We start from the raw sequence: 13,092 nt of genomic DNA, 5'->3' as shown, positions 1-13,092 counted from the left end.
AAATAGTCCAATGTTATTACATCATTAATTTCAGGGTTTGTACAACCTTTTGAGAGAGAAATTCAAACACTTTTCAATGACTTTCAAGTATCCTACACAACTATTTCCAGCACTGTAACACACTTGGGGATGGAAATGGAGTGGATATGTTTGCATGTGTGAGATACCAGTATGCTAATGGCCTGCTTGTGCACCACATCACCTCAGCAGGGGATTACAGAGGAGGAGTAAGGTAAGATGCAGTGTGCTAACCAACAGGGACAGGTCACAGGTTTTTTTTGGCACATTCTCCATGCTACAAAACCTCTGAGTCTTCAATTTACATCACAACCAGGTAACCAACAGGGACATTTGCATGCTTTTGCCATTGACTAGTCTTGCTTTACTGTACCTTACCAACAACAACCTCTCCACAATTCAGTTCAAGACCTTCCTGAGTCTCAATACATATAGCACTCGCATAATGCTCCAAGGAAACCCGTGGAATTGCGACTGCGATCTGTAACATCAAGCAACTCTTCCTGGATCACTACGACAACCTCACCTGTGTGAATTTGGACGAAAGTGACAGAAACTACACAATGGTTACTGTCCTGGTTATCACCCTCACGGTGGTCATCACTGTTGTGGCTGCCATCGTCATGATGGCAGGGGGGAGAGAACAAAGCATTGGATGGAAGTCGGCGAGTTGTCGTGCGCATCGCAAGACTAAATGCAGATAATGTAAAAAGGAACATTAATCTTGCATTATCCTTGTATGATATTATGCTTTATGTAGTTCAGTTCAAATATGTGACGATTCAAATCCGTTGAGATGTCAAATAATTTGTGATACAATTGGAGTAGGAGTTTATATGAATGTATCTTTGAGGGGAACTGATTGTCTTTAGAAAAGTTAACGTGGTATTTTCTTTTCATCTTGCCTCTGAACGATGCAAATTAAAGTAGTATTCATAAATGCAGCTCTGCTTTGTTTACAGTGGTAACCCCGAAACACTACATCGTTTGCTGTTCATAGCGCCACCTGCTGGCAGAAAGTGAATTTGAGTCTCATTCAGCTCGTCTGCTGTCTCGTTCAGATGTTTTATGTAGTATAGTTTCACAAAACTAAAGTCAGCCCATTCTGTTTTTGCTTCAAATTTCGAAATTATAAAGTCTAATTTACAGTGAGGAAAATAAGTATTTGAACACCCTGCTATTTTGCAAGTTCTCCCACTTAGAAATCATGGAGGGGTCTGAAATTGTCATCGTAGGTGCATGTCCACTGTGAGAGACATAATCTAAAAAAAAATTCAGAAATCACAATGTATGATTTTTTAACTATTTATTTGTATGATACAGCTGCAAATAAGTATTTGAACACCTGTCTATCAGCTGGAATTCTGACCCTCAAAGACCTGTTAGTCTGCCTTTAAAATGTCCACCTCCACCCCATTTATTATCCTAAATTAGATGCACCTGTTTGAGGTCGTTAGCTGCATAAAGACACCTGTCCACCCCATACAATCAGTAAGAATCCAACTACTAACATGGCCAAGACCAAAGAGCTGTCCAAAGACACTAGAGACAAAATTGTACACCTCCACAAGGCTGGAAAGGGCTACGGGAAATTGCCAAGCAGCTTGGTGAAAAAGGTCCACTGTTGGAGCAATCATTAGAAAATGGAAGAAGCTAAACATGACTGTCAATCTCCTCGAACTGGGGCTCCATGCAAGATCTCACCTCGTGGGGTCTCAATGATCCTAAGAAAGATGAGAAATCAGCCCAGAACTACACGGGAGGAGCTGGTCAATGACCTGAAAAGAGCTGGGACCACCGCTTCCAAGGTTACTGTTGGTAATACACTAAGACGTCATGGTTTGAAATCATGCATGGCACGGAAGGTTCCCCTGCTTAAACCAGCACATGTCCAGGCCCGACTTAAGTTTGCCAATGACCATTTGGATGATCCAGAGGAGTCATGGGAGAAAGTCATGTGGTCAGATGAGACCAAAATAGAACTTTTGGTCATAATTCCACTAAACGTGTTTGGAGGAAGAAGAATGATGAGTACCATCCCAAGAACACCATCCCTACTGTGAAGCATGGGGTGGTAGCATCATGCTTTGGGGGTGTTTTTCTGCACATGGGACAGGGCGACTGCACTGTATTAAGGAGAGGATGACCGGGGCCATGTATTGCGATATTTTGGGGAACAACCTCCTTCCCTCAGTTAGAGCATTGAAGATGGGTCGAGGCTGGGTCTTCCAACATGACAATGACCAAGCACACAGCCAGGATAACCAAGGAGTGGCTCTGTAAGAAGCATATCAAGGTTCTGGCGTGGCCTAGCCAGTCTCCAGACCTAAACCCAATAGAGAATCTTTGGAGGAGCTCAAACTCCGTGTTTCTCAGCGACAGGCCAGAAACCTGACTGATCTAGAGAAGATCTGTGTGGAGGAGGCCAAAATCCCTCCTGCAGTGTGTGCAAACCTGGTGAAAACTACAGGAAACGTTTGACCTCTGTAATTGCAAACAAAGGCTACTGTACCAAATATTAACATTGATTTTCTCAGGTGTTCAAATACTTATTTGCAGCTGTGTCATACAAATAAATAGTTAAAAAATCATACATTGTGATTTCTGGATTTTTTTTTTTAGATTATGTCTCTCACAGTGGACATGCACCTACGATGACAATTTAAGACCCCTCCATGATTTCTAAGTGGGAGAACTTGCAAAATAGCAGGGTGTTCAAATACTTATTTTCCTCACTGTAGATTAAAAACTACTCATGCATGCTGCATCTTTGTTTGGATCACTTTAGATCATGACATACTCACTCGTATATCGATTACAAAACTATGCGGGTATTCAAGAGCAGGCTTTAAGATGGTTTAGATCCAACCTGTCCGATCGCTACCACTTTGTTTATTTAAATGGGGAGTCATCTCAGTTATCACCAGTAAAGTATGGAGTGCCACAACGATCTGTCCTAGGTCCCCTGCTATTTTCATTATACATGTTTCCCCTTGGTGATATTATTAGAAAATACGGGATTAGTTATCATTGTTATGCTGATGATACTCAACTATACACTCTTAAGAAAAATGGTTCTAAACAGTACCAGAAAAGGGTTCTTCAGCTTGTAACAATAGCAGAACCTTTTTTGGTGCTAAATAAAACCCTTTTTATAGGGTTCCATAAAGAACCATGCTTTGAAAATGCTATATAGGACCTTAATGGTCTTTTTAATGATAGTTTATTTTCATTAATATTAGTACATTAGTATAATTATATCTTTAATAGTATTATTAATATTATTTGTATATATGATTTATTAATATGTGACCCTGGACCACAAAACCAATCTTAAGTTGCTGGGGTATATTTGTAGCAATAGCCAAAAATACATTGTATGGGTCAAAATTATATATTTTTCTTTTATGGCAAAAATCATTAGTATATTAAGTAAAGATCATATTCCATGAAGATATTTTGTAAATTTGCTACTGTAAATATATCAAAACGTAGTTTTTTATTAGTAATATGCATTGCTAAGAATTCATTTGGACAACTTTAAAGGCGATTTTCTCAATATTTTGATTTTTTTTGCACCCTCAGATTCCAGATTTTCAAATAGTTGTATCTCGGCCAAATATTGTCCTATTGTCCTAACAAACCATACATCAATGGAAAGCTTATTCATTCAGCTTTCAGATGATGTATAGATCTCAATTTTGAAAAATTGACACTTAAGACTGGTTTTGTGGTCACATATAGTTTTTTTACCCCTCTAACTGCCTGGTCTTATATTATCTTGTAGCCTCTATTAGTGTTTTTACATAATAAAACAACAATAGCATGTCAATTACTGTAGGTACTTTATTTATTTTTAATGACATGCGAAATTGTAATAAAAATGACACTGCTCTAACAACAGTTATTAGCAGAATACATTAATAAATGACAGTTGACATTGAACATAAATAAATACTTAAAGTAAAACAAAATAGAAACAGAAAATAGTGTGATGAAGACCAAGTTCCAGTGAAATACTGTATTTTCATAATCCTCTATGATGCCTGAAAGTCCATCATTATGTATATTTTGGTGTGATTGAGTGTCAGTTTCTCTCTGCAGATGACGAGGTTGTAGGATGTGACAGCATCTGAAATGCACAACTGAGTTTACAGTTACAACGTGTCTCCTTCCATTTGTTTAAAACAATTATTTATGAAGGTCAAAAGTAGTATGTTAAAAGGAAAAAGTGATATAAAGTCATGGTATAGCTGTGACTGGGTATGTTTATGCATAAACCGAAGTAATAATAATAGTAATAATAATAATCATCTCACATCAATTCTATCTTTGTTACTTGGTGGTGAAGAGGAGATAAGTATCTTTAACTGAACAGGGCTGGTCACACTTACGTATTCTGTTGAACTAAAAAGAGACAAAAAGACATTGGTAGGAAACCAGTTACAATTTGAAAGTTAAATTATAGACATTTTAAGAAAGAAATTATTAACATGAATATATAAACAAAGTAAAACAAAATAAAAACAAAAAATGGATGTGATGGAGACCAAGTTCCAGTGAAATATCTTCATATGCCTTTAAGTCCATAATTATGGTGTGACTGAGTGACAGTTTATCTGCAGATGATGAGGTTGTGGGATGTGATGCATCTGAAATACACAACTGAGTTTAGAATTACAGTGTGTCCATTTGTTTATGTAAAAATTATGTTCACAAAGGCCAAAAGTAGCAAAACATGGACAGTATGTGAGCCCTTCACAATCTTAAAAGAAAAAAGTGATATAAAGTCATGGGATAGCTTTATAAAACCAAGTTATAATAAAAAATTCTAAAAGTATGGATTATAAATTCAATATCTCTGTTACCTACTTAGTGGAGAAGAGGAGAGAAGTATCCTCAGCTTAAAAGAGCTGCTCACACTTACATGTGACCAAAAAACTAAAAAGAGAAAAGAACGTGTTTGTTTGGAAACCAGTTAAAATTTTAAAGTTAAATTTGTATTTAAATTTAAGAATGAAATCATTTACCTGTTGACAGTCTGTGTAGTTGTATCACTGAACTCCAGAAAATCAGTAATGAGGTGCTTTGACAGTTACAGATTTGAAAAACAAAAGGACGGGAATAAAGAACCCTAAACTCTAACACAAAGAACCATTTCAGCATAAAAGGGTTCTTCAGGATGCTATGGTTCTAAATATAACCGTTACTACATGTAAAGAACCTTTAAAGAACCATCTGTTTTTAGAGTGTATATATCTCAACAAGACCAGATGAAACTTCTAAACTATCTAAGCTAACAGAGTGTGTTAAAAATGTAAAAGATTGGATGACCTCCTATTAAATTCAGAGATATTACTTATTGGACCAAAAAACAGTACACAGAATCTCTTGGATTAAAATTTGCAACTAGATGGATGTACTGTTACTTCCTCTACAGTCAAAAATCTGGGTGTTATATTAGACAGCAACTTGTCCTTTGAAAATCATATTTCCCATGTTACAAAAACAGCATTCTTCCATCTTAGAATGGTCACCACTGATAAGCTACTACTAAATATATTGTAGAAATTTAATTTCCTGTAAAGTTGCTTTGCAATGATTTGTATTGTGAAAAGCGCTATACAAATAAACTTGAATTGAAAAACTTGAATTGAATGATAAAAATGCAGTGGTTGCCTCTCATTTTAAATGGAAAGAGGACAGACAAAGCCTTAGTTTTTTATATAAAGAGATTTGTTTTATTTGTGTAACTTGCTTATTTGATTTGGGGTTTGTTTTAAAATTTCAGTGTTAGTTTTGTTGTATTTCAATTTCACAAAGAACATGCAGCAATAGCCTAATAAAAGGACACCTTCTCATTTACTGTATAATGTCTTCAGTCTCATTTTGTAAAAAAAAAAAAAAATCGTGAGAAAATCGAATCGAATCGTGAGTTGAGTGAATCGTTACATCCCTAGCTTTAGGTCAAGTATACTCAAATGGCGGATCACGGTCTGAGTCTGAGTTTATTTAATGATTTAGCCACTGATTTGTTACAGGTATAGTTAGGAAATGCTACAAGTAAAGAAATAGCGTGCTTTGCGTGGCAGGGTAAACACACTACAGCGTTGCCCAACTCATAAGCGCTGCCATTCCTGATGCATATGAGAAACATCAAATGGCAAATAAACAAAAGCGTGATGAAACCACAGCGCGGACAGTTTATCAGCTCGGACCAATAATTGAGCGCAGCTCAAGCAAAACGGTCTGAGCACAGAACAGGTTTAATAGTTGGGAACCAATGCTGATTTCGCGACACTGTTACTGTACAGTGCTGCGAGATCCAGTGAGAAGCGTTTGAACTCGCAGCAGAATGAATAAGTTCGCTGCGAGATCTAGTGAGAATCACTCAAATTCTGCACAGAATTCTGTTATAAACAAAAAAACAGAAGCAATAACGCCAACTGTAACAATAGTCCAATGTTATTACATCATTAATTTCAGGGTTTGTACAACCTTTTGAGAGAGAAATTCAAACACTTTTCAATGACTTTCAAGTATCCTACACAACTATTTCCAGCACTGTAACACACTTAAAATTGATCCAATTTTAATGTTATTTTTAATCGGATAACCAAAATATAGTTTTGTGGTAAACAAACACTTATGTAATACACCAAATTACCATTATAACCAGTAGATGGCAGCAGAGGAGCACTTATTTACTTATAGGCCTTTATCACACTTCCGTGTTCGAAAAGCGGAAGATTCAAATAGTAGCGTAAAAGAACTTCCGCTGCAGGCTCTGTCAATGGCTGTGCCCATAGCACGGCTTTGTTGTGGATTATTTATGTAGAATTCAGCACAGATACGTCTTCTAAAGACACCAATCTCAGTTTACAACAATTAATTGAGTATTATGAAACGAAGGAATATGTTGTCACGATATCCAGATGCGTATTTCGTGACTTAAACAGGAGCGCGCGAGCCATACTGTATGTGTACAGGCAATTCTTCACAGTCTGATCACCTTATTTCAACACACAACAGCGAGAAAACTATATAAACAACATATATCACATTAATAAGCATTAGAAATAGCCAAAGCTTAAAACATTACTATAGGCTGTATGATTAAATTAAAGGTTTAGGGCAAACTTGTATTAAACATGCTCATATTTTTTCACGCGCTGACTTTATGATGCAATCTTCTATATTTGCATCAAATTTAAGTTGTTCAAATAAAGAAATATTTCCAGCCCATAGACAATAATTAAAAATAAGTTTGATCATCTTAATCGAGTTATTCTCCGTGATTGCGTGCAACGATTGAATATCATATACTGTGAACAAGAGCGGGAGGTTAATCACAATAAATATAATTCAAAGATAAACTAAATAATATTAAAATTAAATCAGTCCGAGTATTCCTCTGGCAGTAACTTGAGCTGCATGCTCTTCATTAATCTGACGCTGACAGTCGCGTCGCTCAGATAGGCTCATGTTACACATTAAAATGAAGGATGACATGATACATGGTATGGAATCGGTATAAATATGCAGTTTTAACATTGACGTTTATTGCATCAATGTTCAACTAAACTAAATTAGTTTAATTTTCTTCACAAAAATGCCGTCTGTCCATTGACAATAAAGCGGGCGGAAATTCCTTTACGCTACTAATCGGAGCCGGATGTGACGACACGCGGATTGTGATAAAGGCCTAATAGTCATTCATTTCTACTTTTTGCTTTATATTTTGAAGTGATAAAATCACTGTTATAAAATATCAAATCATCAAGAAATCAAACTTTGTCAAAGTTTTGCACTTTTTGTATTTATGAAGAAAAGTTACAAAACACCGAACTTTAATTTGTGACTAAATCACACATCAAGAGCGTTTCTTTTATAATCACTGAAGTTGTCTCTCAGTTCTGTATAATGCTATAGCAGAATAATAGTACATTTAGTAAGAGCATAATATATTAATTTTATATATAAAAATTAGATTTTGCACATGTTACCGTTGTTAATAAGTAAAAGTAATTTTTGCATGCTTTCCAACTCAGGCTCAGTGCTTTACTGTCAAATGTTTTCTTTTTATTTATTATGCAATTAACAAAAGCAAAAAGGCCTCTAACACTAGCTCGCTCTATTTTTTTCTATTCCATCTGTTTTCATTTATTATATAATAAAAATAAAAATAAAAAAAAACCTTGCTACGTGTACTGCGTTAAGCTGAGACTTGTTATAGCACTTGTGTATCATTACTCTTTTGATTGCTTCCATTGTCCTCATTTGTAAGTAGCTTTGGATAAAAGCGTTTGCTAAATGACTAAATATAAATATGTATTTATTTGTAACTGCACGTATTAATGCAAAACAACAGTAATTTTATGATTAAATTATCTTTATTCTTCTGGCGCCACCAACTGTAGCACTTAGTGGCGTTGGTGCCATTGCTCTCAAATGCTGGTCTGGGGCCCTTGTAAGCAACAATCTTCCCTTGTGCTGCTACACGTGCACTCAAAACGCTGTTATAAAAAGGAGGCGGAGCTCCAAGAGGCAACAGCTTGTATTAGCCAATAGGGAGCGCGCTATGTAAATGAGCTCGTGTAAAGCAGGAAGTGCGGTTGCGCCTGTCTGTCCATAGATGAGACGAGGAGGGAAGAAAATGCTAGAAAGGGCCACGGATAATGCAACGCTAAATAAACACAGTGTGTCTTAAGGACAGAGCACAGATCTACATTTGACCAATACAGGGAAACGGAGCTGTTTGTGACCGACTGTGAACGAGGTACGATGCGTTCATCTGCATTGAATCGATGCGTTTTTTTTTACTTGTGTTGGGTGTCGTCTCGTTTTCCTGCGTATTCTGATCATCTAAACGCTATTTTGCTATTTTTAACATAACAGCCTGTCTTATCGTGGTAGCCTAGTGTTTTTTTAGTTAGCTATGTATGTCTTAAGTAGATATTTGTATATGTGACATATACGTATCGTCGTGCATCGCACTAATATAAGTGTGATGATGGGCAGATGATTCCTGTTTTATCCTGTTGACATCTGCAGTACCACTTGTTTTCCGCAGACATAGATATCCACATTGTGTATAAATATAATAAGCACTGGATATGTCAGTATGTGAGGGTGTTTTGAAGTGAATGCAGGTGCTGGGCCTGTTTCTGCAGGAATCATCAGCACACTGTGACGGTCATCAAAACACTGTCATGAAGTGTGTTTATATGCTTTACTTTAATATTACTTGTTGGTATTTAACACCTTGATCATTTATGATCATAATCAGTGGGTTGTAATCATATGTCCTGGTCATTCTTCTGAAACCTGTCAAGAGGATGCGGGGGATCTTTATATAAATGAAGTCTGTTTTATGTCCATTGAGATATTTGGCTATTACTTTGATGACAATCAGATTTTATCCCTTCATTCTCATTATTGTAATCCAACCTTGATTTATTGCTTTTACTATTTCTATTATTTTTAATGATGTGTCTTATTACATAATATGGTAGTTTTATTACTCCATTAGAGTAAATTAATACTTTTGTACAATGATTTTAAAACTGATATAAAGCAATAGAACAAATGCTGCCATGATTCATAAATAGTTTTAAATTCATATTTATTATTTTATCAACTTTCTTTTATTATTATTATTATTATTACACACACAACATCATATCTATTCAAAACAACAACAACAACAAAAAAAAACCCAGACATATAATCAATACTTTAAAGAGTCTAGTCAAAAGGAAATTCATATTTATTATAATCCTAAACAGGGTTAATTATAGTTAAATAAGTTAACTTTTTTGTTGTTGTTATTACTTGAAATAAAATAAATGTTAACTGAAATAAAATAAAATGTAAAAACAAATGAAAACACGTTAAAAACACACAACAAAATTACTAAACCTTTAACTAAAATTATAAAACAATAACTAAACAATAAATAATTAGAAATATTAATAAAAACTGTTTCATTAATGCAAAAATGAAATTCTCCCCCCCCCCCTTGTTTCATTAGAAACAAGGTATTTAAGCATAACAGTTGTTCACGTACATTTAAAAATGCATTGTATGATCATTATACAAATCCACATTTCATGACGTTGACATGTTTGAACGTTAACTACAGACCTATTAAGCATGATGTATTCATTTTTGTTGATAAAGTAAAACAAAAGTGTATGTAATATATAAATTTGATTATAATTCTCGAAATGATTCTGGCTTGTCTTGTATTTGATCATTGAATTCTGTTGGCTGTAATTGTTGTATTATGTACTATTGCATTGATTTAATTAATTCAGATTAAGCACAACCTCATGGATGGGTGCAAAAGAAATTCGGTCTTCCTCATTTAATTAGGGGACAAAATTCCCATGTAGTCCATTAAACTTCATGCATGTTAAGACAGAAATGAGCATGGTCTCAGGGAATCAAGTTGACAGGTGCATTTCCTCACAATTAAAAATTGAAATCTTCTCTAGTTAGCCGGGCTGGGTCATGTACACTGATTTAACATTATCCAATTAAAACCAAGAATTTTATTTTAAATTTAATTTAGCACTCTAAAATGATTCTCTTAAACTTCCTCTTTATTTAGAAGCATGAGTCAGATTTAAGACTTAAATGCTGTAAATGCTCTAGTCCTCATCTAATACATTAATGTCATGAAGGAGCCTTATTGGGATCATTTGAGGAGAGCGTTCAGTGCAGCTGCTTATGTGAGTCATAGATGAGTCTTAACGTGATAGTTCACCCACAAATGAAAATTGTAATTATTATTTACTCACTCTAATGTCGTTTCTGGCCTATATTTCTGTTTTAAAGAATGTCTTCTGAAGCCATATAATGAGATTTAAATCAATATTCAACAAAAATCTATTATAAAGGTATTATAATAGTTTTTTTATTGCTAATTTTAAGTTTTAGTAATTTCATTCAGCATTTTTTTTTTTTTTTAAACGTGTATATATATATATAGTTTTTATTCACTTTTATTTTCTTGTTTATTTAGTGCATAAAGTTAACCTAAATCAAAATGTGAATTTTTGTCCAGGCAACTAGCTGAAATAAAATAATTTTTGTATTTGATTTTACTTGAGTGACACATGTTTTTACTGGTTTTAATTTTATAGTTAAGTATAATAACCCTGAGCCATGGTCACTATTCACTTTCAATATATGGAAAAGAGCACCATTTGTTATTAATAACTCCTTTGTGTTCCACCAAAGAACACAAAGCATTTGAGTGAAATATTCTTTTAATATGCCACCAGCTTGTAGTTAGGTTATTAATATGGGCTTGGTACTTGACAATATAAGTATACATAATCAACCTTATCTGCTCTTATCATTTCTGTTACGTGTAATCCTCCTCAGAGAAAACTGACCAGATCACTGTGACCAACAGTCCACACCCATAACATCTCCTTCATCAGAGAATACAAGCTCACATTCCAAGACTTACAAAGTAAGTGACTCCTTCAGTTTCTGTTATCAGCTAGCCACTTTATATTTGTCTGACAGAACATTGGAGTAGTTTAAACCAGATCTTGCCCATAGATCCTCAAATAATGGCTTGTGATTTTCTAGTTTATGCTTTATTGTATTTTAGTTTACTGAAGCGTTGCATCAGTCATTTGTTATTATTTTCAGCGCAAATATGAACACTCACGAGTCTGAGGTGTACACGGTGGCGCCGGAGATGCCGGCGATGTTTGACGGCATGAAGTTGGCGGCGGTGGCCACCGTTCTCTACATCATCGTCCGGTGTCTAAACTTGAAAAGTCCCACAGCTCCACCGGACCTCACTTACCAGGATACAGCACTCAACCGCTTTCTGCTCAAGTCCTGTCCTATTCTGACCAAAGAGTGAGTACCGCACTTCAGTTTATCATTTCACTGCACTTATTGTGTCTATGGAGTAAACCACATCTCAGAATAGCTTAGAGGCTGTTCCTGAAGCTGCGCTGCTTTTAGCACATGGTTGCTAAGACTAATGCAGCGTTCCTAGAATCACTTACATAAATATTCTCTACGTTTTTTTTTGTTTTGTTTTTTTTTAAGGAATTTTTACTTTTTTTCAGCAGGGACACAGTAAATTGCTCAAAAGTAACCGTAAAAGCATTTATAATGTTGCAGATGATTTCTGTCTCAAATAAGTGAACTGTTTCTTTTGAACTTTCTATTAATCAATAAATATAGCAGAACTGTTTTCAACTTTCAGTGGTCTTGAAAATAACAAGAAATATTTCTTGAGCAGCAAATCAGCATTTTAGAATGATTTCTGAAGGATCATGTGACACTGAAGACTGGAGTAATGATGCTGAAAATTCAGCTTGTCATCATAGGAATAAATTGCATTTGAATATACATTTAAATGGAAAACAGTTATTTTTAACTGTTAAATACTGTTAGTTATTTTAAACTATTAAATCTTGGTCATACCATGTTTGTTTTGGACATGTATCAAAATAAAAACTGTTATTTGAATTACTTTAGATTTCCATATAAAAGCCATGCTTTATGAATATTGTAATCATTCAGTAATCATTCAGGTTTGTATCAAAAATTGTGTATTATTTATTTATATGATGAATTAATATTTTGGATTAGCTTTATTTTTTTTTATATGTTCAGTTTTAGTAATTTTGTTTTGTATTTTTGCCATTTTGTCATTAACACAATTTGATTTGTATTATTTTAATACTTATCTGCAGCATTTCTTTTTTTGTTCAACATCACTTATTTTCATTAAAAAAAATGATATATAGATTTTAATCTATAATTTATTTTACTTTATTTCAACTTTATTTCTATTAGTGAAAACAATTTTTAATAGTTTTAGTTAACAATAAGAACACTGTACTCAAAAACATGAAACGTACAGGTGCAACCACCTAAACTATAATGCAAAATAGGGAAAAGATAAAAGAACATTGTTTCTCATGCAAAATGAGCAATTTTGCATGAGTTCAGTTGTTGCAGCTACGGTTTAGACACTTCTAAATGAAGTTCGAAAGTGTTAGAATTCACACTTTCTAGTAAAGTGCCATTACC

General features: G+C 34.6%; 1 protein-coding gene and 1 long non-coding RNA gene across 2 annotated transcripts in view; one reads left to right on the top strand and one right to left on the bottom strand.

Annotated features, from left to right (window-relative positions):
* Window positions 1–4,052: 4,052 nt before the first annotated feature.
* Window positions 4,053–5,322, bottom strand: LOC131543655 (uncharacterized). The gene is made up of 5 exons (XR_009271955.1): window positions 5,049–5,322; window positions 4,891–4,959; window positions 4,569–4,670; window positions 4,338–4,425; window positions 4,053–4,150 (listed from the first exon to the last, which is right to left on the bottom strand). It is a non-coding gene; the product is annotated as an uncharacterized LOC131543655 (long non-coding RNA).
* Window positions 5,323–8,621: 3,299 nt separating this feature from the next.
* Window positions 8,622–13,092, top strand: part of abhd2a (abhydrolase domain containing 2, acylglycerol lipase a) — a 28,687-nt gene continuing 24,216 nt past the window's right edge. The window contains exons 1-3 of the mRNA XM_058781212.1: window positions 8,622–8,797; window positions 11,413–11,503; window positions 11,689–11,904. Coding sequence (XP_058637195.1) covers window positions 11,696–11,904 — 209 coding nt within the window. The 5' untranslated portion in view covers window positions 8,622–8,797; window positions 11,413–11,503; window positions 11,689–11,695. The remainder of the gene's footprint in view (window positions 8,798–11,412; window positions 11,504–11,688; window positions 11,905–13,092) is intronic.

The sequence above is a fragment of the Onychostoma macrolepis genome, chromosome 07 (genome assembly GCF_012432095.1).
Source record: "Onychostoma macrolepis isolate SWU-2019 chromosome 07, ASM1243209v1, whole genome shotgun sequence".
NCBI lineage: Eukaryota > Metazoa > Chordata > Actinopteri > Cypriniformes > Cyprinidae > Onychostoma > Onychostoma macrolepis.
The sequence above is the reverse complement of the archived record's forward strand: the minus strand, read 5'-3'. Positions and strand labels throughout refer to the sequence as shown.